Below are 27,527 nucleotides of genomic sequence, written 5' to 3' on the forward strand. Positions count from 1 at the left end.
GACCCCTCTGACAGGATGGAGGTCTATTGTACCAGTTTCACAGCTGACACAAAGCTGGTCACAAATATACAAGCTTGGCTGAAGAAGATCATTCAAATTTCACTGATCAAGACATCATTGCGTCAAGCTCTGTCAAATAATAGATATTCTGCTGGAGGAGATACTTATCTTAGACCAAATGATATACAAATTTCACAAGGGAGATAGAGTGTATGTAGTCTGTATCGAGTTTCCATGGCTGATTTAGAAGACAGATGAAACAGAGAGAGGAGAGAGATGGGGATCACATGCAACAAAGGTCCCTGGACAGACTTGAACTGCAAATGTTGCGGGTCATGGACCCTACTTAACCTGTAGGCCGCCAAAGCGCCCCCATGTTCACATATTTCTGCTTTTCCTTTTATGTCCTCCACAGTCAAATGGTTTATTATCTAGTCTCCCATACACGAGTGTTAACCAGTGTGTGGTTTTTTAGTATTTTCTGCCCTGTGCATGCTGCTCCAGCACCCTGTGACCCTGAACAGAAATGAGCAAATAAAGACACTGAACAAGAGGGGTGTCATTTTCCTTCATCTACACATTACAATGTGCCTTGAACATACTTGAAGCTTTGCCAGGCTAGCTTACAGGCATCAAACAGGGAAAAACTGTGGGGTGAAGCTTACAGTATGAGGAAGAAGAAAAGCCCTGTTGTGCCCATTCTGAAACATATCCAAGCAAGAAGAAACTCCCCAGAGATCCCTACATTTTCTGTAACCTAACTCGTCTGGCTGATGACCATAAGTTGGCACTGTTCTCTTCTTGTTGTCTACAAATGAAAGTTGGCTGTAGCTAGAATTTGAGGGCAATCAGTAGTAGTCAATCACATGCCAAAATCGCTGTCTGTTAAATCCTTACACTGTTTCCAGCTGTTGTTGTTTTCCAGTAGTCCAGTAGTTTTTGTGGGATTTACAGATAATAGGTTGAGCTTCACACAAATGTGCATTTTCAAACTTTGCGTGACTGAAACTTACAGATTGCATTTCCTTAGAGACAAAAGTTTAATTAATACACTTATTGTATGTTGAGAGATACCTGTGACAAATGATGTGCAACCATGATCAGAGCCAATCATGTGGTCTTCCATGCAACACGCACGGCATGGTAAAACATGCATCTTTATCTTTATTAGATGTTGGAGGTTTGCCCTGTGGCCTGCAACTCTTGATCGAACCATGATGCATTAAAATAAAGGGATGAGGACTCCAAACAAGTCAGATGGATGTCCTGCAGACACCAGACAGGCACCAAAAAGATTCTCTTAAGACCAAAGCTATGTTAAACTTGTGCTAGATCTAATAGTATCTTAATGGTGCAATGGCTAACTTTTAGTGTGTGCCTGTGTGTGTGGGTGTGAGAATGTTACACTTCCTGTGGCTGATTTCACAGTAAAAGCATTCCACTGCTTTCCTGATATGGAGCAGCAACAGAACTAGAAATCACATTAGCACTAACATATATAAGAACTCATCAGAAAACTGCTGCTGGATCAGTGTTTCTTTAACTTTTTCAGGCATGGTCCCCTTCAGAAGCTGAAAAAGCACCCCCACACAATTTTTAGCAATCATTTACAATGGTAGGGGAGGCAACTAATGGAAAGGTTTAATGCTGTGTTTGTTTATTTTCCCGACATAAATCACGTTCACTCAACTTAGTTTCATTCCATATTTCGCCTCTGCTGCAGTGGCTCTATGGCCCCAGGCTGGCCTGCCCCCCAGTTTCAGAGCCACTGTGTTAGATGAAAGTAAATATAGGAGTGTAAGTTGATGAGGAATGCTGGTCGGATGATCCGTATTTCTTAACAGGTAATGTGGAACTGTGCAGCATTTGTACCTGTCTGCATATTTGTTCACATCTGAGTCTTTTTGTTGTAGAACTGCATCTCTGGGCAATAGCTAATTTCTGAGCACTTGATAATAAACAAATTAATGGATTAAATAAGATGTAATTCTAAAATGCTTCCATGACTACGATTGGAAATTATACATATACATGTACCTTCAACAAACACTTTAACCTTCAGAAATAAATGTAACCACCAGGGGGCAAATTTCCCCTTAACTGTCAAGTGTGCAAAGTTACCAGACAACACTGTTGTCAGCTTTAAAAAAACAAAGAGTCCCCTTTCCTTTGCACCCTCCCTCCTCAAAATGCCACTCTGTTTCCCTCTTCCCTCTGACAGCCCTATTCAGGGAATGGCAGGAAAACAAATGAAAGGCATCATTCCTTCACTGAATACTTTTACTCGGCCTTGCCTGCTGTCACATATTGCCCTAAAATTACAGGAGGAGGTACATATTTGACAGAAGTGTGACATATTTTACTTTACTGTGTGTAAGAACAACAGCCACCAAAAGAATCTCAGACTAAACAATGGTTTCGCCGCCTTGGCTATTGCAATTTTATTTCAGTTTAATTACTTTTGGACTTTGTGCCAAAAATGGCACTGGTGTGACAGGGACATGCTGCTGCAGACAGCATACTGAAATAGCAAAAATGGATGGCTACTAAACTGTAAAACACACAAACACTGCACATACATATTATCAATCCAGGATGTCTTTTTGTGTCTACATGTGAACGTGATAAGCAAGCAGAAATTCGACTAGGAAGAAGCGATCAAGTACACTCTTGTGTTGTGCTCAGACCTGTTTTTTTGTTTTTAAAACAGGCCTGGTAACCTACTTTAGTTTGTAATCTCGACCATGATCCATCGAGGTCTGTATAAAACTTAAGGTGGTACTGAGCCACACACAGAAAAAAATGCTGGAAATACAGTGAGAGTTGTGGTTCCAAAAATCCACTAGCCCGCTCAATCCTTATAATCTGTGCAAGCTAGCCAGTGAGATCATACCTCCCCACTGTACAGTACACAGAGGTGCCAAGAGGAGAGACAGGTCTTTGCTTGCCCTTCACTGCCTCCGTCTCTCTCCCAGGCAGCTGCATGCAGAGGTCTGAACCTGCCTGCTGGGAAGCAGCATGGCGCTGGCTAGCCCCGTGTTAACTAGCTGGGGCTCACCAGGAAGGAGAAAAAACATTGATGTAAAACCCTGTGTTGATATTGCCCTCTTCTTGCACTGTGACTCACATCCCCCTCTCGGAGTCTAACCTGCTCATCACAGGAGGAAAGGGGCAGAGAGGGAAAACAAGTACGGCCCGTGTCACTGACCCTTTGCCAAATTCGATCCATTTACCGGCAACGGCTTTCATTCTGTTTTTCTGACCTTCCCTGTCCTGTCCCCCTCTGTGTTATGCAAGACTTAGAGTCAGTGGAAAGTATTCCTGCCAAGGCAATCACAGCCCAACAGAAACATTTGGTAAACTTATCAGTTAGCTGAATGCATGGCATGCATCCGGTTCGATGGCAAGTGATCATTTTAAAAAGTTAGAACAGTTTAGCACAACCTCAGGTGGTGATTTTATCCGACGTTGTGTTCTGCATTGATAAATATACTTTGTTTATGTCACCAATACTTTCCACTGATGTCTTGAGATAAAAATGTTATGATCCTCCTCTAGATTTTTTTTTTATACATTTTTTAATTGTCCTACCCCCTACTGAGTATTAATTGCATTAGTAAGCATCAAAGCTGGGGCAGTTAAATATAGTAATAAATGCAAAATAAATAAATAATAATTGATTTATGGTAGACAATAAGACTCCCTGTACCTTGGTTATATTGTGTGTTGTACCATTCTGGGCAACATATTAGGACACAGCCCACCATGAAGGCATTTCCATAAGCCAAAACTAGTAAATAACTAACCACTGACTATAAATACAGGGGATGAAGTAACTGATGATGTCACTGCTGGTTTCTACATGTTATGACTGAAGCTTCAGAAGTCTGCTTTCTGTCTACTGATTTAAAAAGGCATCATCCGATGGGTCCTTAGAAAGAGCAAACCAGGAAAACAACCAGGAAACAGACAGACTGCTTTTTATGGTCATGGCCGACAAGACACACAAATGCAGAAAGAAGCATCGCCAGGTGAGACAGCTTTCTTCAATGTGAGAAAGATGTCATTACTTGCTTAGCAAAGCACGGTGAGGCTCTGTGCAAGCAGCAGGTTAGCCTTCCCCAGGTGTAAAAAAGGCTCCCTGAGGAGTGCAGTGAAGTTCTCCTCATGGTGATTAACTCATTAAGACGGCCATATTTCAGGTATATCTGTGGTTGCTATGGCTGTCTCTGATATCACTCACTCATTCACTAACAAGGAGACACGCAGGGTTGGAAATTAGCACCAAACACAGGGCAAAGACATGTGAATTGGATCAACCTACCAGCCACAATTGCGGGTACACAAAGGGACCCACCCAAAGATGAATCAATTAGTCAAATAACAGAAAATTACTCAGCAACAATTCTTGATTTCAGCTGGATATACCCACCATGGCATCACCTATTGGTCTTGTGGACTACTGTTTTGAAGCCTGTAGGTTTCGTTTGGAGTCTGAAGTGACATCCATGAGCATGATATTTAGACACTAACGGATGTAGGTGGGAAGGAGCAGCCATCCACCTCACTTATAGTGTCCATGGTCTTATAATAAGCAGGATATCTCTTCATTCATTTTGGGTTGTTGGTTGGAGAAAAAAGTAATCCAAAGATGCCCTCTTGGGCTCTGGGAACTTTTCATCCTTCATTTTATCCTCTGATACATTGAAAAGATGCAGAGCATTTTGCCTGCCCGATTTGGTTGACTTGCTCAAATATAGCTGTGCCTGCTAGAATTTAGGGGTTGGCAAGAGCAGCGGTTAGCAAGTGAGAAGTTAGCTGGTCATTGTTTAACTCTAGAACACCAGACTTTGGTTGAGATTTGCACCATAATTTCACATTAGTTAATTTTCAATGCTTCAGCCTCTTCAGTCCTCTCTGTATTGTGGAAGCATTTTCTTTGTTAAATGGTTACAGAGACAGTCGAATCAAATGCCAGGAATCTAATGAGTGTGTTGGATATCTAAATGTTTTTATTATGGGCCCCAGACAGACAGATGGCTGCAACATCTCCGACCACAGGATCAATAGCCCAAGCTAATATACACGCATCAATATCAATATCAGTGAGTAACTAAAACCACCATATGCTGTAAAAAAAAAAACAAACTATCCCTTTACAGCCCTGCAGAACATCTCAAAGTTCCACAATCTATTCGGTATTTTATAGTCCAGAAAAACATTTTCCAATCACAACTTAGAGCAACTCATCTGTCAATCAGTTTACTACACCAGAGATCCCAACTGAGCCAAGATAACACCGCACCGATTGCAGTTTTCTGCTCATTACATGCTTGCTTAAAGGCCACCATGTTAGCAGCAGTAAGTCATAAGTGACTGTGTGGCATCATGAAACAAACTGCATTCTGTACCGAACAAGTGACAGACAGCGGTTCACAAAAGAGACCAAACAAGCAACCAATCAACGGTTCAGACTCATCATACCATCTCTTCTGCTGCTTGTATTATTAATGTGTGGTAAGTTTGATTATAAGCTGTTTAAATTTATTATTAACTGCTTTGAAGTGAACATCACTTTCTCTCCTCCAGGTTGTGCAAGCAAGCCTGTTGTTCCGCTGGCGAGCTGCATTCACAGTGATGCAACCCCAGTAGCATTCAACTGTACATTGTGGTGATTTCTGTTTGTGCACAGTAACATCTGCATCTTGGTGAAGTGAACAAACCTATATCTGAGCAAACTGATATCAGTTCAACAAACAAATCTGCTGCGAATGACTAGTAACCGTCTAGGGCTGCGATCAGAAAAATTCGTTCTTACCGTGCACAGCAAAAACGTTGCAGGGCTGGGTCCCATGGCGTGACGACTCTCTCTTCCCACCCTTGATGAAGGCCGGCAGACTGGGTCTCCTCTGGTCCCCTACAAACTTCCCCGGCTGCTGCCCCATAAGGGCAGGGTGCCAGGCCGCAGCCGGGACTCTCCAAGCTGGACTCAGTTGCTCGCCGTCCAACAGCGGGCCACCAGGCAGCGAGGGGATCAGGAGAAGACAGGAACCCCTTTCCACGGCTCGGTCTGTCTTCTCCTGGAGTATGGGTGATGCGAGTCACCTACACTGATCCGTATTACTCCAGTATATCTCTGTTTGTCGTGCATTAATGGAGCCTGAGTGCTTCAAAGTCCAAAGAAAGGCATTTCAAAGTAACCTAGAGGGGAAATAACATCAGGAAGGATTTTATTAAGAGTGACGTCCATCTTTCAGACAGAAAAACTGCATACAAACACCTTACAAAGTGTACAAATTACCCTGGTTTACATTTAGACTGCAACACACTCACAGATTAAGATTAAAGATGTACATTGGCATTACAAGTAATCCAAGCAAAATTGATCAGATAAGTTTCTCTAACACACAGCTCTCTATATGCTATACTTGCTCAAAGTATGCGCCTGTTTGATTTTTACCTGTCCTTCTTCAGCTATGCTGTCAGTACATCCACATTACCTGTGTTTCCTTCCTGTATACAACCCAATGTCCCTGTTACAACTGGGATGCACGACCACTGAATTTCCTCCTTTTAATGCTAATCAAGCTCTTTAAATGACATGCTAACGCTGCTAAACCTACAGCAGCCAGGAAATTTAGGCTAATGCTGAACAACAACAAAGTGCTCGATACAAAAACAATTTACATCGAGGACGTGCAGAATTATAGCTGCAGCAGAGCATCAGGTATTATTACAATTAACCCTTCTGTATGTAGGCAACTTATGTTAGTACAAAAGTCATGTCAAAAACTTTATATCCTCAGCAGTAAGCACTTCACTGAAAATGACAGACTTCTATCAGTTATCCCAAACTTACACAGTAGTTACAAACTTCTGGAATAAAGACAAGCGTGCATAGAAACTTACACGGCCATGGAAACATTTATATTGTTGGTTAGCTGGCGACCTCAAGCTAATGCTGAAGGTAGCCATGGAGGCTAACTAACATTAGCTGGTGGTATGCAGCGCCGGACCCTTAAATGCACATCGAGCACTCAACAGTTGGATCTCGCTGGGTCGCTGTTAACACGCTGGTGGTAAACGTCGGACAAGTGTGCTTAAATGTCCACAAAAATATCTCGTCACCACTATTTAACGCTTTAAAAGTGCTCTTCCAAAAGCCGGAGTGTTCAGTTTGTTTCAAACTTCCGTGTCCACTCTTCCCGTCTTGCGGAGTTTCTTCCCCTGTGGTACCCGGACTAAAGGCACTTCAATCAAGGAGGTGAAGAGAAATCGAGGAAACTCAGCTGGCCAGAGGCCGACGACTCTTCCTGCAAGCGCTTTCCTCTGTTTACACTCTGTGAGCTGTTCGTTGCCGACCCCTCGGTTCGCGTACTTATTCATCGCTTTCACGTGAATATCTCGCCAATAAACTTTGGCCGAGTAGTAGTAGTGTCGCTGGTGCCGCCATACTTCCATACGCAAGGTGGTTTACAGAAATATGTGGGTGGGGCGACGTGTGACGTCACGTGCGTGCGTGGGCTAGTACATGGGACCAGAGCAAAGGTTTTATTATGCTGTGAGAGCAGGAGGACAGAGCAGCTCCAGCTCCACTGACAGGCGATCAGCTGAGGCAGGAAAACGACCAAAACCCGCTTTTCCAAGTCTTTCACTCGATAGAATTTTCACCACATTCTGGTGAGTTTTATCTAAGGTATGTAACTTAAAAGATATAGTGTTTTAAAGGGGAGAAAGCTTTTTTTTTTTTACTTTGCTCCTCCAACTCACATGCAACATTATTAAAATGCCATCACATATCAAATGTGAATACACTGTAAAGTATAAAGAACTCTGATATATCATTTGCACACCAGTTGAGCATTGCCATTTTCACTAATTAGTTCATCCAGTATTTAATAGTGATACTGACCATCTTATTTCACAAAAACAAACATTTTAAGGTGTACCATACAACTGCATTACTGTTACTGCAGATGGTAAAAGATTGCATAAATACATGAACTAAAACCCCTTACTGAGACTTGAGTAAGACTTCAATAAGACACACCACACTAAAAAGTACAGAAAATTATAGAAAATTTATTGCATACAAGTTTTTTGTATACTAACACACATTATAAAAAATGTTTTACTATACCTCTGTAAATCTTAAGAACAGCTGCTCTAGAGATTTCTGAATGCTGCAGGATTTTAAAATCCATCATTTCCATTAACAGGCAAACAATCAGCAGTTTTGTTGTATAAAATGCATTTAGAGCTGTTCAGCTGCACAACAGACGGTCACAACAGGGTGATAGGGTGCTCTGAAAAAAGGTCAGCTCAGTCCTCTGATACAGCTGGTCAGTCCCTGGCAAAGCTGCTTGACATGATCTTGGTCTTGGTCACAGGTCATAGTTAGGATTTGTGCTCTTTAACCTTCCTGTTCCAACAGTTTCTGTTGTGTCAACATTATAATCTCCTCCATCACTTCTGGTTTCAAGATGTCCTTGACCTATGGAGACAGCATACAGCCGAGAATTATATTAGATTAGTTACGCTGAAGAATATCTGGTTTAAACACCACAAACATTGTATGGATCCTGGTGAATTTAACAAACACTCCCCACTACAAACAAATCAGTGCAGTAATTTCATCAATGATTTCAGCTTTAATAGTGAACATATTTTTTGTTACTGAGACAAATCATGGACACAGTTTTTAGCAATGACTAATTCAGTGCAGACTGATAAGGGTTTTTCATTGGCTGGTGTCAATATTTATAGAGCAGGGTGGCCCACGGCAGATACATACTGCCGCTATCATGTGGTTGTTTTTTCATCTGATAATAGACAACACTCTAATAGTAATAACAAAAGAGGCACAATTGCGGAATTTAAATCTACATTTCATGACGCTAATGTAATTGTCTGCATTGTCTCTGTTTGTTTCAGCAGATCTGCACTATGTCTGCAGTGCACTTATTTTAAATAAAAAAATGTATCAACTAAATAAATATCCACAAGTAATTAAAAAAACTAAACGTCTCCTTCTTTCCTCTTCTAGCTCCTTGAGTTGCATTTATTCACTTCTATTGCATATTATTCACTTCACAAAATAACCCATAAAACAACTGGACTGGACTGGGTTGGACTTGTTAGCTCGGGCTATTAGCAAAAGAGAAAACGTTCCAAACTAATGCCCACATCAACAGTAAATGTGCCTCGTAGATGTGTGAACGACGATATGGTGACAACATGTCAGCCAACATGTGAGATTATAAAAGCAATATTTATGAGAAGCATTAGGGATGATATCATCAATTCCCCACCCAAAAAAGCAATAAAATCAACCATGTCTGTTCCACAAAGTTTTAAAACAGTGGAGTCTAAATTGGGGACTGCTGTCAGTCATTGCTGTAGGTTTCCAATATGGCCACCAGATGGCACAACACATCAAAGAAAAGTCCACTTCTTTCCATTTTATCAGGTATGTGAGGCAGAAGGTTTTAATTCAAAAACAATTACATGCCGTCGGAAACTGAAATAAGCAACTGTGGCGCATCTAATTTTATCCGACAGCTTCCTACCTGGTGTTGAACTGAGGATTCGTAGCAATAGAGAACACTGGTGTCATACAGAAGGACCTTGTGTGCAGCCAAAGCCAGTAGGCAGTTTCTCAAGCGTGAAATTACTTCTCGATCTGACAGACTGACAGGCTGAAAGGGAGAGACACAAGATGCACAAAGAAATTAATTTGACACATAAATGTAAATACAATTTGGATGTGGTAGATTAATAAAAAATAAGTGTCCTCTCTTTGTTGATTACTCAGATATTGAACTGTAAGGGTATCTAATCAGGACTGGGTGCGTTTAGCAGACAAATTGTGGATATCAATATTTCTCTTTTCCCACCTCCAAACTTGTGAACTTCTTAATTGAAATCTGTGTATTCAGTGACAGAACGACTGGTGAAACTATGAAATACTGCTCTTTCCAGATTTGTCCCCACCTCCATGCTGGTGTAGAAGCCCCCAGCCTCCTCCTCCTGTTGTTCTGGTGTGGGATACAACCACACAAAGCCATTGTTCCCAAGGATGATGGACGCACCACATGGCAGGTTGTGAAAATGAGTTTTCTGCCTCTTGATCAGAGAAGGAGAAAGCTGTACCAGCACTCCTTGACCCAACTGATTGTCAGAGAAAGCAGAAGCAGGTTATTGGGCAGATTAGGAACGACGAGAAAGTATTGCTATCTTATTTTTTTTCAGTAACACAATTAAAGCTACAACACATGAATGTAATGGTATTTAATCAAGGAGCAAAATCACCATGGTATTCTCTGTGCATGTCATTGTGTACACTGGCTTAACTTACTTTTCCATACTTCAAACTACGGGTGTGAAGTGACAGGGCTCCGTCTGAGAAGACAGACTGCACCTCCGCCTAAAAGCACAGAAAAAGAGCATCAAGAACATAATAAGTGGGGATAATAAGATGGAGCAGCCAATGAAAGACTGTAATAAACTATGAGTTACACTGATGAGATCGCCCTCCTGAAGGTATTCTCTCATGGTGAGCTCATCTTCTGCCGATCGTCTCCTCTAAAAGAGAAAATCAAATGAACAACTTACATAATAAACAAAAGTTGCCCTTTAACAAACTTCCCTGTCCAAACCCACTTCCCTATAGGACAAGCTAGCAGCGAAATACACAGGACTAGTGTCTCACCAGCTCTCCCCCAGGCAGATTGACAGAAGACAACAAGAGGACAGAGTCCAGCCGGGAGTTGGTCTCCACCTTCCACCGTTTCTGTTGCACCTACATATATCACACACAAAATATCATACTGATCAAAATAACAATGGCTTGATCTAACCACGTAATTTTAGGCTACATTTAAAAGGTCAGACATCACATATGAGAAGAAAAGTGATGGCAGTGCCTTACCTCTGTGATTCTGCCAACCACCACATCTCCAACCTCACCATTGAACCTGCAATTCAATAACATACAACAAAATTATAACGAATGCAAACGCAGCAGTACATTAACCAATTAAAATGTGCGCAGACATCAATTTAATACCACTTGACTTTGGCTGTAAATGTCTAAAAGCCTCAGTTCAATCACTTACCTGGTCTTAAGCGGTCTGACACAGATCAGCTTGTCTACTCTCTGCACCTCTCCAGCGACTGAAGCGGTTAGCTTGTCTTCATCGACATAGGTACCATGACCCCTGGGGATGAATGGTGTACAGCAATTAGCACTGTAACGACTAATTGATTTGTTGTCAGCTATTAAATGAATTTCCAGATATTTGGATAATTGATTAATCGGTTCATTTTGGATGTTTCTATGATGATATTTTGGTTTCTTTACTCCCCTATGACAGTAAACTTAACATCTGTGGGCAAAACAAGACGTTTTCTTTTCAATTTTCTGACATTTTATAGACCAGACAACTGATTTATGAAATGGAAAAATAATGAACAGATTAGTCTACAAAGAAAATAATCATTAGTTGCAGCCCATTGCTCATAGACAACACAGCCACATTTAAAAATGAAATTAAGTTTCTATTGTAAATAGTATTATGATCATAGTACAACCAGCTTGTCCCTTTTGAAATGACCTGATCCTTTTTCGTGAGGTAAGTTATTTAGTGTTAGTGTTTTTTTCACTGGAGGTCAAACCTGGGCTACCATTTTTTGCATTTAAATACAAGATATCAGTACAAGAACCGAAGGCCATCAAGCTCATTGTAGCTTCTTTCCTTCCATGACAACATGGTGTGGCCACCTTAGACACCAGCGCTGAACGAACCAGTACCAACCTCATGAAACCAGTGTCTGAAGTGATGACATCGCCGGGGACGACCAGATCTTTCCGGTCGAAAGCAGAAACTGAAATAGACACTGCTTTTCGGACAGTTGGTAATCTCATGTCCGCAGCCATGCTTTTGGTTCTGCTTCTTCTTCCTCTTCTTCTTCTGCTTCCCTGTAGGGCAGTTGGAAAACAGCTATATGCGTTTTATCGCCACCTGCTGAAGTATGCGTCTGGATGTTTTGGCTACCTAATATTACCAGTAGTTTTAGAACAGCTTAATAAGTCCAGAAATGTGTACGCAATGGAAAACACAACATATCTGTAGCATTGGTTGGCTACTTTTCACCGCTCTGTGAACAAATTTCCTCTTCTTCGAAGTTGTCTTCGTCTTCTTCTCTTGCTTGTCTTCTCACGAAATTACCGCCACCTGCTGCCCCGAAATATGTACCACAGAGACTAGTGTCCTGTCAACATTCACTCTTCCTTTCATAAAGAAAAACAAAAAACAGCAAGATGTGAAAATTGAGAATTTACAGTCGTAAATTTCGGCTGTTGACACTATTCATTTCACATACACGCGCGTGCTTGTGCGCTCTTTATAATGCTGAAACCCTCTTGAATCAAATCACCATTTGTTTTTAGAGGTGACAGACTATTGCAGCACGACTAGTTAAGCCACATTTTTTCCAGGGACAGTTGTACAGCTTGCAGTTATATACCGTGACGTGATATTATCTTGAGATTTCCCCTGCACGGTCTCTTTTACACCACCAGATGTCAGCGTTGCCTTCAACACAACTGTGCTCCAACCTTGGCTTCGCATAACGGGGAGGTGACGTCAGATGTCAACACACGCAAACGTCTCCGTCGCCGCCAATCAGCTTAGAGTCAGGCAGACTCTTGTAAAGATGGCGACGGATAGGCACAGAGGAGTAAAAACTGGACGCTTTACCGCTATTAAACACCGATGGTTCAGACACCGTCAAAACTGACCAGGCGGCGGGAGCAAGAGTCCATCGACCAATTGTCAGCCGCGGTACGTTGTTTGGTGCTGTATGGTGACCCGTCGGCCCGGATTGCTTTTGTTTTCGGTTAGTCGTTGCCTTGGACAGCTCATTAGCCTCAAGTTGGAAAGCCAGTGCTAGCCCTGGGCTAGCTGTGTAGCCCCATCGGCTACTGGGATCTCTCTGTACGGCATTCGTGGACTGATCGCCTGCCCAGTGTACACGCTGAACATACTTGTACATGTCCGTACTTAAAGTTTGAATTTTTACGGAAACAGCACCCATGACTAAGTTGGATTAAAACAGATACTTTCCGGGGAAAGCGGAGCACCGACGACCTGGCATTGCGACACTGGAGCGTCGAAGCGGAGTGAGTTTGCCGTCATGTATTTTCTAACCGGCTGGCCCCGTAGGCTGCTTTGTCCGCTGAGGAGTGAAGAGGAGCCCTTCCACATCCAGCCCAGCTCCCAGAGGTTTTACTTCGCCGTGCTGTCAGAGACACAGCTCAGCATCTGGTTCAGTCGGGTAAGTTTCAGCCGCAGCTTCAGTCATGCTCGTGAACTCAGCTGTCCGGACAAAACAATGCGGTCAGCGCTTCTGTCATTTTAGCTAATATGAGCGTGTTGCGTACAGTAGACGCGATTACCCAGTGCTTCACCAGCTACAATCGCTATTGTTTATTTGCGTGGCCATTTGACTGTCTGCCCCTTTATTAAAGAAGATAATTAATAAGTACGGAGAACAGCAGTGGTGCTGTGAAGAGTGAACGCGGTGCCACCGTTAAACACACCTATTTCATACATTACAGGTGATATTGTCACGTATTACAACAGTTAGAGAACATCCGCATTCGTGTGAAGGCAAAGCAGAACAATTTCTCAGTACGTCATATGTGAACGACGCTTCACGTGCGTCGTCGCTCTCATTTACTCCCTCATTCATGACAAAGGAGGCTTGGTGGCTTTTCATCCTCTCAGACACGCAGAACAAGTCGTAGGTAGTGGTGTGTTTTATCAGGCGGCAGCCCAGCATCAACTCACCGTTCAACATCTTACATGATTAGTGTAAACAGTCATGTCAGCGCCTCATTTGATCCCTGTTATTTTTCCATTTTTCCTCCACAGCGTCTCATTCACTTGAAGATATCTCATGTACTGACAGGTTATATTTTTCTGTAAATTGATCACTTACTAAATCTTGAACCATTTTAAGCACTGTGAACTGTCCCAGACACAGATGATATCATATTTTTGCCATTATCCTTATTTATTCATTTGCTCACAATATGTTTAAATCCCAAATGACAAATAACGTCATGTCATTTGTTACCAGGGAACTCGTCTGCGTAGTTAAGTAAAAGTTCAGCTTTCAGTTTTTTGGAAATGCCCAATGGCTCATGAAGTCATTCCCCATTCAGCACTGTTTCTGGTCCACAGTCCCCCAATGAAAAGTTGGAAAGTCCTATGAAATTCCAGCCCTGTTCCGTTCGCACTCTGAACTCTCTGCTACTGTCCACATTTGAGTTGAATGCGTCAGATTTAGCCATGCTGATAACCAGAGGAGGAATTTGATTTGATAACCTGCAGTGGGGGACATTGTTTACAGCAGTCCGCGCTCCACGCAGCTTGTATATTTTTCAGTTGTAGCAACAATGGATCAGGGTCACTGCTGATTTCCTGAGGCCCACACAGGATGTGACCATGTTTTCCTTCCCCCCTTTCTTAAGATGTTTGCCTGCCTGTGAGTGTCAGCGAGGCGTCCGTGAAAAGGATCGTGTCAGGAATGCCAATTGGAGCAATTTGTTCCTCATGACATGCACCTTTCACATCTGTTATAACCATTGTGTCACGTCAGTTCACCATCCAGCCTGACTCCACACAGGGATGTGGTGGAGGGTTTTGTGTACGCAGTTTTCTCAAGTACTGTATTTACTACATACTTTTAAGTACAGTTCTTAAAGCAAACACAGATGGCAAAGCTGACCACACATAATATCAGGATTGTGATTTTAAATTACATATGTTGTGTGTGCTGGATTGATAACTTTTTAAGTCTAGAAAAGCGTTATATAAATATAGTCCATTTACCTCACAGTCCATTTACTCTGCGTGTCAACATAGATACTATGTTCTGCTGCATTAAAGCTGCTGAGCACCTTGCTCAGCAACATGAGTATGTTGCTCAGGTTATTTGGTGAATCAAGGGGACTGAAAATCTACCATTTCTCCTCCCAGGTTGGGATTGCTCTCAGCCATCATTTTGATACCCAGTCTCTTTAATCCGGTCTAGCCTCTACCTCGACCAGTGCAGCCTGAGCCCGACTAGTTCATTTGAGGCACTATTACTTAATCCGTGTATCACAGTAGCTTAGCCTTGTAGTCGTTCTGTTCTGGCGCCTCCCAACAGCTGTACCGTGCCGCACAGGATGTCTAGGAACAGAGGGATGGAGTTTGTCGGTGTGGTGGCACTATTACGCAACAGTGGCACCACACCAACAGTAGTTGGATCTGAGTGCCTGCGGAAATTAACAGCATTGTGCATGTGTGCACACGAATTGTGACTTCAGTTTAACCAACACTAACTGCATGTAATTGTGGCGGGGCATGGAAAATGGGAATACAGGGAGGATGAGATTGGCACGCTACTACCTTTCAAACGATTTCAGTTTTAGCTCAGGTAAAATAATGTACACCTGTTGGTTGTTTGAGATTTTGGCATGCAAACACAGGTCCCCCAGGGTCAGTTTTTTCGTTGGCGGGTCTTCCTGTGTGTCAGCGGGCAGCACACCTGCTTGCCTGCAGGGTTGGTTGAGGCAGTGAGTGACTTTTCAGTGTATTAAACAAACTTATTGATCCTGACATTTAATAAGCAGTATTTTCCTCCTCATCCAAACCTACTTAAAAACCGTCAGATGTAATGATGATGGTGAAAATCAGCACTTTAATGTCATTTGTTTTGAATCCAGTGCACTGGAGTAAGAAGGCAAAAGAAAACTGTCCTAAGACTTAAAGACTGCAACATACGTAATTCCACTGTGCTGCCATAATGTTGAACTGTTTCCATCCCCAGTTCCCAAATGTAATTATACAGACTACCTTACACAGGCTACCTCTCATGTATTTTTAATTCTTTAAAATACAGAACTCCTAATGAGTTTGTTCTAATTGCTTTCTGACATTATTTCACCTCCTAGTGAGGAAAGAGGCCTCTCTTTCTGTTATCCACTGAGGAAGCTTCACCAGCGCAGACACTGTTGGCACCATTAAGATTTCATGTGAGGAAAGGGACACTGTAGGTTGGAAAAACTTTAAACCTGCTCTCTCATTACCATAACTGCGAATGGGGGCTAACGTTGCATAGCTGGAATTACATGAGATATTTCCCTGCTTTTGTTACAGACCAGCACCATTCAGTGTACAGTGTCTCGGTTTTCCTGTGCAAGGACTGTTACACGTCTCACTGAAAACAGAGCTTTCTGCTTTACTTTCTAAGATACAGCCACAGTATACTTCTGATGCTGCGGTTTCTAATTTCTTACTTCCTATTTCTGTCTGGAGGGATAGAGGATTGACTGAATCAAGAGAGGTCACCAGAACGGTAGCAGCACAAGCTGAAAAACATGTTTACCAGACATACTGGCAGTGCTACGTGCTGAAAAATAAATGAGGAGTCTTTTAGTTACATTTGCCGTATGATTCAGTATTGATTAAGCTTCTGTAATAGTCTGTTCTATTATCCTGAACAGGGCCTAAAATGACTTTTTTCACTGCCTGCCAATGTGACACATTTGAAACCTGTGCACTAAATGAAGGAATCATTTATACAGTATTATAAATGACATGTGCTCCTGTGACTCAGATCAGAATCAGAATAATCCTCAGTGCTACTCTGGTGGCATCAGCGTACGTTTTTTGGCAAAACTACAGCGAGGCTAATCCATACAGTGGTGGGGCTCAAATCATTTTTAAGTGTTTCAATGTGAATACATGCACAATTGAATAGCACCCTCCTCCCTCCCAACAGTTAGAAATGGCACACATTAAGCTACTATAGGTTGGATGAATGCACTGATTCCCGCTTTACAGTGGCAAAATTACATTGAGAGCAGCAGACCTGGACAATTGTGGCTACTCATTATACATTATGTGTCACATGTGACACACACACACGCGCACACACACAAACAAAGAGAGGACTTATTTGTGGTTCTTCTTGTAGTTACATGACATAGAGGTGAGTGCATGCTCAAACTTGCATGTGGAGGTCGTGGAGTGTGGCATTAGAGGCATGTAAAAGCACAAAAAACATCAAGAAAATATTCAAATTGGGCATTATTCTGACAACACTTACTTATTATTATACTAAAGCTGGTCCATTCAATGAGCTACATGCAAGCCTGCCGGCACAACTGTCCTTACAGTGGTACTTATCTAAACGTCAGTGTTTCAGTTTCCTACACTGGACCTGCTGTTGTGCCTGTAAGCCTCTATGACCTGTGGGAAGGAGTTTAATAAGTAATTTGGAGCTACAGCATTTCCAGTTTTGTGAACCTGACAAAGTTTTAATCGTGTAACTCTGGATTCCACGGAGAGCCAGTTTAGCTGCAAAAACTGGTTTCTTTCTACGTGCTCTCATGGACCAAGACCCAAAACTACTCTGATCAATTTATTTTGAGAGACCTGAAGCTTGGGAAGACTATAGTAGGTTGAGTGGCATTGGATTAAGCTGGATGCCACTTTCTCTGTCCAGGAACACTGGATTTCTAGCCAAGAACTTTGCTGCAGCACGGAGTTCTGCACTCTGCACATTTTCCTGAGTTGTCCTAAAACGGCGTGTTTCTCTACCCAGACCACAGCAATTTAAGAGTCAAAACACATCAGTAGCAGATCAAATATGTTACTTAGGCTACCAAGAACACAGTGAGAGAGAGCATGAAACGGTAGCTGAAGCCACACAAAACACGACAAAGCCAGCGCAGTTTCCAAATCGACCCTATTATTAAAAATATATTCGAACTCACCATTGATGCATTCAAAGGTGCACAATCTGCCGCTTTTTGCTCAGAAGTTCTTCTTCTTCTGTTTGAGGCCATTTGAAAACAATCAATAGCATTGCTTTTATATAGCAATCTGTAGCTCTGTCCAATCATACACTAACCTTCCTAAATGTGTCTTTCTTTTGTGCATTTTCCTGTTGGATGACCTGCATTTGGTGGGTGTCAGGTGCTAATTTCAAACCTTGATACAAAGTAAAGACATCCATGTTTCTAACGTTAAGGAACCACTTTCTGCAGGGGGACTTCACTTGTAATGACTCCACGTCGTTTGAAGTTACACATTCTTAAATCAAAAGTTACTCATTGGTTCTCATTTGGCTGCAGGTGCACATAGCATACTCATTGTTTGTGGTGTTTATATTAGAGGGTTGGAATGAGCTGGTAGTGATTCTTGTTCCGTGATCCAGACAGATATGTGCCCTAGTGATTCAAGGGTAGAGGCAAATTAGGAGCAACTGCCTCAGGCACAGTCCGCCTGTGTACGCCTGTTCATCTGTCTGTGTTGCGTGGTATAAAGAGTAGCCTGAACATGCTTCGGTGTGCTGGACTGAAAGATATTTTTCACATTAAATCAGCCTCACAAGGTTTTGGCAGCAGTCAGGTGTCATAGCCATCCCACCCTTTCAGAATTTGGTATTTTTGCTTTAAAAATGACACATCAGATTAATCGATTATCAAAATAGTTGGTGATTCATTTTCTGGCTGTCCACTAGCCGTTGCAGCTCTGGGAGAAGACAAGAAGTGATCTGCATTCTTTAAATGTGAGAGAGAAACACTGGGGATGCCTGATTATGAATGTGTTTTTCTAGCCATGCCGTCTTTTTCCCACAAACCGAGCTGGGATATTAAGCTGCACTCATAAGTCACGTTTACATTCAGACCTATTTTAATGCAACTTTGTTATTTGTGGCTAAAACGGCCAGACTTTCATATCAATCTTTAGACATTTTTGGCAGCCGCAGTGCATATTCTGTTGTGGAAGCAGGAGTTTTGTTTTTTTTTTGATTTTGGTTGCCATATGTGGCAGTCAGATGGCTCATTTTCTTTCCCATATCCCTATTCCCCACCCACAGCCCAGTGTTTTGATAGTCAGCTATATCGAGTCTGCAAAGGCGGCGGCCCAGTTTGGCTTCTACCAGAAGGCAGAATGGAAACCAGACGACTCCATGATAGCTGTCGCGGTAAGTACACCACTCAACCATCTCATCCTATATTTGCAGTTTGTTGCCCACTGGCCCATGTCTTGTATCACTCCCTGTAAGTACAACACACTACAGTACATAAATTACTTGTATGCCATCATGATCACCATGACTTTGTTGTTCACTCCGCGTGAGTTGCTGACACACGCACTGTCTTCAAATGTTACAGATCAATAGAAATTCAACATTATATCATGATTGAAAATCATCGTTTTAAATATCGCACTCATGCTTCGAGTGTTCTGAGTCGTTATGGGAAGCTCCACCTCTGAGCTGTGGTTTTAAAACTGATGACACAATGCCTTTGTCTTTGTAGTCCACACACTCTATGATATGCATAACCTACCCACATCCATACGGTCGTCAAACCAGCCACAGCCCTTAGCACGGCTGAAACGTAAACAGCTGCATAACAAGCTGCCTCTGGAATGTCGGCCGTCAGGTGCTTCAGGGCCACGCGTCGACTGTCACCTGTAATCACCTCTTCCACTCTCATGCTCTCCTTTCTCTTACCTGCCTGTTTTTGTTTCTATCTGTAAGAGTAACTTCCTGTTTTATCACACTGTTACCACTGGGATTTATTGCATGTAGAGTTTCAGTCATCGGGTCGAAGATGCTGCAGTAATCGATCACTGGCAGGATTTTATCAGGATCTTTCTGCTATAGAAACCCACAGGGGCAGAATGAGCACGTCAAACGCTAAAATGAATGTTTGGCTGCACTTTTCTGAACAGCAGGGTTTGTCCTATTTTTTGATGTTATGCTGAGCTCCATCCTGTAACACAAGGAATACAAGGAAGGTGTTCCTGTGGCGAGGAGAGTGGAACTGAAACGCGCTCCCAGAGCTCACTCTCTACATCATGTTCCGGCTTCTTTCAATCACACAGCGAGCAACGGCGTGACATGAGTGTGAAGTTAGGATTTTTAGGCGCTGGAAAATAACCACAAAGGTAGTGGCAAGTAAAGGAAAATGGCAAAATGTCAGGGGAAGAGAGGAGCAGAGGATTGTAACCAATTCAGTCTTGTCAATTCCCGCTCTCGCTGTCACATGGGCAACTTGAAGTAAGTGTTGGTTGTGTGATCTGACTATTCATAAACACTAGGTACTCTCTGTTTAAGCAGTATTGTAATTTATGACCTCAGAGGTTACAAGTATTCAGATTTGTATATATACAGTGCATGTAATGTATGATTCCAGAGGCTGGACACCCTTTGACTTGGATGGTCATCTCTTCAGGTTTGCTTCTAACAGAAAGCCGCAAGTCACTTCAGGCTTAATGTGGCCACAAATTAGTATTTGCTTAGAGGACAGTTTAAGGTTGAAAGTGTACTACTGGCTGTTTAAGTTACTACCAGCTGAAGTTAAACAATGGACTCCTTTAGGCATAAGAAAAGTTGGAAGACCAAGAATGACCTGCCGCTGAACCGTGACAGACGAGCCAGTCAAAATAAAATTAACATGGAGGAGACTCAACATGCCGCCAAGGATAGGGAGTGATGGACGGAGCTCATTGTCATCTCATGTCCCACAGGGGACGAAGAGGATTCAAGGGAAAGTAACACCCTGAATTTGCGAATAGCAGTAATTTGTCTGTGGTAGATAAAGGTCACCGAACAAGCTGGCCTTAAACATTTTTGTGAGATAACAGTTGAATGCTTCAGTCGCACTTTGCTCCCTTTCTGGAGTATTGGCGCACTGTGTCCTGTGACTGTGACTCAATCATCTCAAAGTGAAACTGTAGTTCTCTATCAAAGCGAAACAGTAGCTCTCTGTCAGACAGGCTGTTGTTCTGCGATTCACGCATCATAAATGTTTGCATTTCAATTGGAGAGTATTAACTTTACTATCACAGTAGAACTTCTTTTGGTCAATAAATAGGTGATAAGATGGGCATCAGCCACCTTTGCCCTTGAGCTTTGAACTCATTCTTCACGTCAGGCTCGGGGGTGAGCTCTGTGCTGGGAACAGATTAGCCACCTCAGCTCTTTTTGGAGAAGAAGAGAGCCTCATTTTTTGTGCATTTTGCAAATCAATACAAATTCGCCCCAATGCTGAATCTAATGAGAGGAGGATCCTCCGCCTGTGTCAGTCTGTTTTTGTTTTTAATCTCCGTTGAAATAATCATGAGCTGTCTCCTCTGGGACTTTCTTTGCTGTCATTATAGCCCTACCTTTAGGTAAACTCTCTAGAATAACCCACAACCCAATAAAAAATATGCAAAATTCTCAGCCCACAGAGCTTAAAAGACGTGATTTTAAAAATTCATCCTCATTTCCATGGAGATGAAATGACGACGTTCTCGCCAGCATGTTTCTGTATGTAAGCCCACACAGGCTCACTGATGTTAGTTTAGCCAGACCTTTCCTCCGCTGTCACGCCTCCAGTCGGATCATCAAATCTTTTGCAGTTCAGTTCCTCTGCAAGATCTGTCTCCCGTGAAATTTAGGTAGTATTGTTCATGATTAGGTTCACATATGCCTGCTGTAAGATAAACAGCGGGCAGAAAATCAGCACACTTACGTTGCTTTGAGGCATTAAACACAACATTGCATGCTATATATGGACAGCTACACTGTCCTTGTTGTGTCAGCTACTAACATCACAGGCTCCTCAGAGGTTGAGAGCAGAGCTAAGTATAATTTGTACCTAATGTGCACAAATAGTGGCGTTGTTGAGAGGAAAGAGAGCAGGTTTTAATACCCTCTAGGAGCAGTGTCCCTTAAGGCAGCAGAGTGCATCATGACTTGATTTATGGAGTTATTTACTTGCAGGATGGCACGTTATTTATTTTCGGGGTGGAGCGTAAGTGTCTTTCATCAAATGTAATCCCCCGTAAAGAGCCCCGTCTTTGTTGAACTAATGTCTTGATACATGCTGTGAATCAGAGACATGACAGACGGATGCTGCATCTGCCCTGTCAAACATGTTGAAGCGGACAAAGACGCCTGAGCAGTGGTACTGGAGTCAGACTGTTTATTTGAGGATGCTCATGTAAATAAACAGGAAGCTTATAAGAATAAATGTGGTAGAAGCACAGATTCAGCTGGTCAGTGTTACCTGTGGTCTCACGCCTTTGTTTGACATTTCTTGTAATGATTATCATCTAGTTTCAATGAAATAAAAGCAGCACAGCATTCATGTTACACTTTATTTACTGCCCTGATAAAGAAGATCATCATAGTGTTTTTACTCAGAGATGAGTTGATCATGAGAACTAGATGTACAACATATTGATGTAACAGATGAACCTCAAGTTACATCAGCCTCTCACATTTTCTGCTCTTGTTACCATTACTCATGATTCTTAGCGGAGCAGCAGCGAAGGTAACTGTGTGAAGGAAGCGTCCTGTTGAGTAATCTCACACGAGGCGAGTGCCCGAGTCAGCAGATGACTCAATCGGCTCCCAGAGGCCATGTGATCAGCAGCGCACAAGGACGACCGGCAAGACCCAGAACGGGAGCAGACGGCATCAAAACAAACCGCGCACAGAGAATTGATTCATTAGACTCATTAGTGCCCGCTGGGAAAACGCGCCGCTTTGTGTACGTGTGCGCTTGCATCCGTGCGTACGAGTGTGTGGTCTCTGTGAGCAGCCGGGGGTGTACGGGTGTTTGCAAGTTGCAATCGTTGGATTTAAGAAATGAAGCATTTACATTTCTGTATTCACTGCGTCTAAGATTAGAAATGTTTAATAACATAAATAATGCTGGTATTAATTAGGGGGATAATGTGTCTCAAGTAACCCTGGGTATTGTATTGCAGTCAGCCATATATTAAATATTTCCTGTACAAATGTTTATTTTCTGTGGATTAGCTGGACAAGCCGTATTATTTGCTTTCTTTTTATATTATTCCCATTCTGGGGATGTGTCAGGTCAGAGTTTCTCATACATTCAGTTGGACATTTAGCTTATTTCTGCTTCATGCCAAAACAACAAATCGGTGTAAATGAATTGTCGCAGCCCTGCATCCAAGGAGTTTAGTGTTTCCCTTTTTTATTCTATGTTTCCACCCTAATCCAGCTAATCCCACATCTTTCCGTAAACACTCCCAGGGAGTACCGTCAAGGCCATGAGTGGCTGTTTAGAGGTCAGTGTGGCAGAGGGCAGTGTATGTTTTTGCCAAAATACCTCCAATTGTACTTGAAGCCACTCTAGTGAGCTCACTGGTGTTAAACAACACACACTTTTTTTTTTTTTTTGTCAAATTGAGCATTAGAGTGTTTAAAGTGGAGAATTTACTGAGAAGTTGTCAGTGGAAATGCTTTAACTGGCAATTCAATAAAGAAATTGATTCAAAATAGCGAAGACGGAACATAGCTTATTAGAAAATATTAGCATGATGACCTCTTGGCCTCTTGGTGTCTGTCTCTACTCCCCCTCTCTCATAGTATTTCCTTTCATCCCTGCCTCTTTCAGTGAAGCCAAAGTACACATGAATGAATGCTGTGAATGTGTCAGGGAAAGCACCACCCAGCCAAACACAACAGGGAGCAGGTGGAGGAGTTAAAAATACCGGGGCGCACTCGTTCGCTCACTTCCTGGGCTCCACAAACACTGTTCGATTCTGACTCGTGACTGGTGGAAAGTATTAAATGTTAATGTGGGGAGGACTGGCGGTACCCTGCGTGTGTGCAGAGGAAGAAATGTGTTCGAACTGTTTATGTGGCAAAAATGTGCATTGGCTGGAAGAACCACTGTCACAACCACAAACTGTGTAATTCGCAACAGAAGTCTCACTTTAATGCCAACGGTGCTGCAACCTGAACAGGAGCTAAATTGCAGCGAAGCTTTCATATTCTCATTATGCTCAAGTCCATCACGATTAACTCAACTTTACTCGTTTGATTTGATCAGATTTCACTTGCCCTTTGGGACGATGTTTTTGTTTTCTGTGCTGTTTTTACTTTCCTTTCTTCGGGTTTGTTCTTCTTGCCTCTTGCACTTCCTGTCAAACAGGAAATATTTTGGACAAGTGCTTGCAAACTTTGAAGCAACAGTTTAGATTTGAGTGCCTGTGTTGACTTCACAACACTCAGTGGAAGTCAAGCCAGAGTGAGATCTATCTGAGTGCAATTGAGCTCAACATAAGGGCAGAAGTGACGTCACGTTTAAAATGCCAACCATGCATTCAGCTGTCATGTTGCTTGTCAATCTTTCATTTATCTGACAATAAAGCTGCAGAAAGTGGCCTTCCAGAAAGGCACCTTGAGTGACCAAACTAACACTGTACTCTGCCGAAATAAGATCAAAACATTTGATGGCTTGGCTTGAAATAATCTGTGTTAGCACACAGAAGGTTATGAGGTCTGATACATGTCTTAAGTTTTAAGTCTATGCAAATTAACCACAGGCTACATGTAGGGATGAGCATTATTAGGGCTCTCACAAAGCGTTATTAATTTGAGAGCCCTGTGGCTTTCTGCTCTTTTTCCTTTTTTTCCTCTGCTTTTTCCCTCATCTAGGGACGGAAAATGAGTTGGACTTGGGTGTTTGACTTTCGCTATCGCACTGACAAAGCTGTGGTTGGCAGATCCCATCAGCATCAGAGCTGGGAGGCTGCACTGAGGATGGAGCCGCTTTTTAAAGAATGCTGTATTTGTGTTTCATTGCATTTTGAAAAATGAGCCCACATTTTTCAACATTTTGCCCCGTCAACCATGACTGGACAGCTATGCTAGAATGAATTAACATAAATACTGATAACAACACTGTTTGTCCAGGAGCTTATCAGTATTTCAGTGATGACCAGTCAGGAACTGGTTCCAGTTTAGTACAAGTTTTCAGTACTCATCCCTAGCTATGTGCTGTGTTGACTGGCTTTTATGTCAGCAGGCCATAACCCTCATCAGCATTGTAGTTTAATTATATGGTGAGCAGACTTGGAGAAGTCAGGGACTGCAGACAATAAAGGCCAGCATTGCCCAGGCAGTAGCCCTCAATTCATCTACCAGCTGTTTGCCAGATGTTTGGCTGCTCACACACCCTTCAGACCTCGAGGCTAACGTAATCACCCTCCTAAACCATGGCAAGAACTATCTTTAGCTGAGTGTGTGTGCGCGCTTGTGTGTGTGCATGCATACGAGAATGTGAGAGAAACAGCTAAAGCAGTTGACAGAGGAATAGACTGTGTTCGTGTGGCAGGAGTCTTTCAAACAGGGGAAATACTTTTTCGCTCCTCTCGTGTGTGTTTTGGGATCCGTCCGAGGCCAAAATGTTCCCTCTCTGTTTTTAGGCTCTCACTCGGCAGTGCTCAAGAAAGCGTTTTCAGTGCATTTTTCTATGACGCAGAAGTTCCACATACATAAAAGTACATAGTATTAGCTTATGTAAACTAAGCATTGTAAGTTTTCCTGGTCCTTCGGCTTGTATTTGGCTTTTGTTCTGCAAGGTGAAAGAATGTTCAAAAATAAGGAGCAGATAGTTTTTCTGCAGCCTTTCATGCTTTTGAAAACCATTGCAACCCTTCCTATCTTATCTCTGTTACATACATTCAGGATGTTGTCGCAATACCGGGAGCATGCATTGGCTCTGCAATAAAGAGAATTTTGTTGAGACTGCGTCAGAGAGGCTGTTTACTCTTTACTACTTATTTGTGCTGTAGCTGTACTGGATTAGGTGTTCCTTTTGCTGTGTCCCTTCCTTGATTACACAGAGCTGGTACAGTCTGTCTTGTCAGAAATTTTATCACACCGTTTGATCTGTTTTCGGAAGATTTAAGATTTCTGTGCTTACTTCTCAAAGTGGAAATGGTCTAAAGGCCTATGGCTGTCTTGGTATTGTGCTTTGTTATGTTTTTCCGTACTTTAATTTCATTTAAACGTTTGCTTTGGCCAAACACTTTCAACGTTAAGCTTCATACCAGTTTCCTCAGCAGGGATGAACATGGTTCGTCTATCAGTTGCACGTAATTCCTTCCCTGTTAGGAAATATAACAGCATGTTATAGTAATGGCACACCAGTGAGTCATTTAAGTGTTGATTTCCTCCTCACTCCTGTAGTCAATGCTAAAGAAAAATAAACTGATAAACTAGTAGAGGGTTGGACTTTCATGCTTCAGTCAGGACTGTTTGACAGTTGTGTGCTTTCGAGCCACATTTGTTATTGCTGCAGTTACAGATGCACACATCTGCATCTGCCGTTGCATGCTTGTGCACTGTTTATGCTTAAGTCCATGCTGGTATGTACTGTTGCACAGCAAAACACATCTGACCTATGTTCAGGGAGGAATTTCGCACGCGTTTACATGCAGTATGTTTTTCAGTGACTGCCATCTAATGTCTGTGAGTCATGTGAGTGGACACACTTTTCTTTAAAGTGTGCTTAATTTAAGGGACATCCACAGTCAACATCCACACGGGTTGCATGTGTGAGGATCTCTGGAGCTTGTTTCAACATGCAGAAGAGTGGCCTCAGTACGCTATTACATGGTGCACAGCTTTCTGCTGCACTTTCTCTGCAAAAAGCAGTATACATGCAAGCCTGAACCAGAGTTGTGACCAAGTCAGCTTGTTCCTCTATATTGTGTTAAAATTGCAGTATCATCTGTTACACGACACGCCTCTCATATACCAGTTACTGAGTATGTGCCCAAAAGACACTGAATTATTAGGAGCAATCAGGTCGAATCAGGACATCATGAAACATGTCTTCATCCCCTGCAATAACCTCAAACCTGTGTTTGCATACATTTGGTCAGTAGTCTGTTACCTTACTTTCAAAACCATTTATTAATTTATTGGAGAGGGTTTTTTTTGTTTGTCTTTGGACTAATAATGCAGTGACAGTACAGTACCTGTTCATTAATATGCCCCTGTGGAGTTTTTCCATTGTTGCCACAGTGAAGAGGAGAGAGAATTAACCTACCTGCCCTTGAAACATCAGTGAATTAGCCACGTGCATAAACGTTTTGGGGAACTCTGATCGACACTGCAGTCCTGTATCTGCAGTGGAAGCTGAGCTGGACCTGGCGTCACTCATTTGTAGATGTGTCCTGTTTTGCTGGTTCATGAAAGATTCTTTGGATCACCCAAGCTTCTGAGCTACTGTGTGTATTTTGCCTCTTGAATCTTAGTGCCTGCACGTTTACTGGGCCTTAGCTGACAATGACCGGCGTCCTGCCTCTTCCTGTATCATTACCTCTGCATGTGTGAATGTACCAAGATTTCCTGGAGACATGGGGACGCATCTCAATTGTTGCCCTTCTCTCTTTATCTCCCCTCCCTTTCATCCGCAGTTTTTCACCTATCTGACGAGATGAGTCGAAGCAAACCTAATCATAGTCCCATGAAGAGATGAATGGGTGTGCGAATGCTTTCATGTGTCTCGTGTGATCAAGCTGCAGATGAAAGGGATGCAGTGTTGAGAGTGGGAGACACTGCTGAAGTTTGTCTTAGGTTGCCAAATAGTTTTCCCACCCCTCCCCCCACCCCATCTTTGATACTTCACTGAGATT

General features: G+C 42.5%; 3 protein-coding genes across 3 annotated transcripts in view; 1 reads left to right on the forward strand and 2 right to left on the reverse strand.

Moving 5' to 3' along the window:
• abl1 (c-abl oncogene 1, non-receptor tyrosine kinase) overlaps positions 1–7,474 on the reverse strand; it is a 32,532-nt gene extending 25,058 nt beyond the window's left edge. The window contains exons 1-2 of the mRNA XM_070989034.1: positions 6,910–7,474; positions 5,819–6,201 (exon numbers count right to left, since the gene is read on the reverse strand). Coding sequence (XP_070845135.1) covers positions 5,819–5,945 — 127 coding nt within the window. The 5' untranslated portion in view covers positions 5,946–6,201; positions 6,910–7,474. The remainder of the gene's footprint in view (positions 1–5,818; positions 6,202–6,909) is intronic.
• A 588-nt stretch (positions 7,475–8,062) lies between these two features.
• Positions 8,063–12,714, reverse strand: exosc2 (exosome component 2). Its single transcript, XM_070988688.1, has 9 exons — positions 11,817–12,714; positions 11,118–11,219; positions 10,931–10,976; positions 10,712–10,801; positions 10,519–10,584; positions 10,358–10,426; positions 9,994–10,170; positions 9,570–9,698; positions 8,063–8,494 (listed from the first exon to the last, which is right to left on the reverse strand). The coding sequence occupies exons 1-9, from the start codon at positions 11,936–11,938 to the stop codon at positions 8,414–8,416; spliced, it is 882 nt and encodes a 293-aa protein (XP_070844789.1). The 5' UTR covers positions 11,939–12,714; the 3' UTR covers positions 8,063–8,413.
• A 483-nt stretch (positions 12,715–13,197) lies between these two features.
• ric1 (RIC1 homolog, RAB6A GEF complex partner 1) overlaps positions 13,198–27,527 on the forward strand; it is a 34,085-nt gene continuing 19,755 nt past the window's right edge. The window contains exons 1-2 of the mRNA XM_070988686.1: positions 13,198–13,338; positions 18,943–19,050. Of these exons, the coding sequence (XP_070844787.1) occupies positions 13,198–13,338; positions 18,943–19,050 (249 nt within the window). The remainder of the gene's footprint in view (positions 13,339–18,942; positions 19,051–27,527) is intronic.

The sequence above is a fragment of the Chaetodon trifascialis genome, chromosome 20, assembly GCF_039877785.1.
Source record: "Chaetodon trifascialis isolate fChaTrf1 chromosome 20, fChaTrf1.hap1, whole genome shotgun sequence".
Classification (NCBI taxonomy): domain Eukaryota; kingdom Metazoa; phylum Chordata; class Actinopteri; order Chaetodontiformes; family Chaetodontidae; genus Chaetodon; species Chaetodon trifascialis.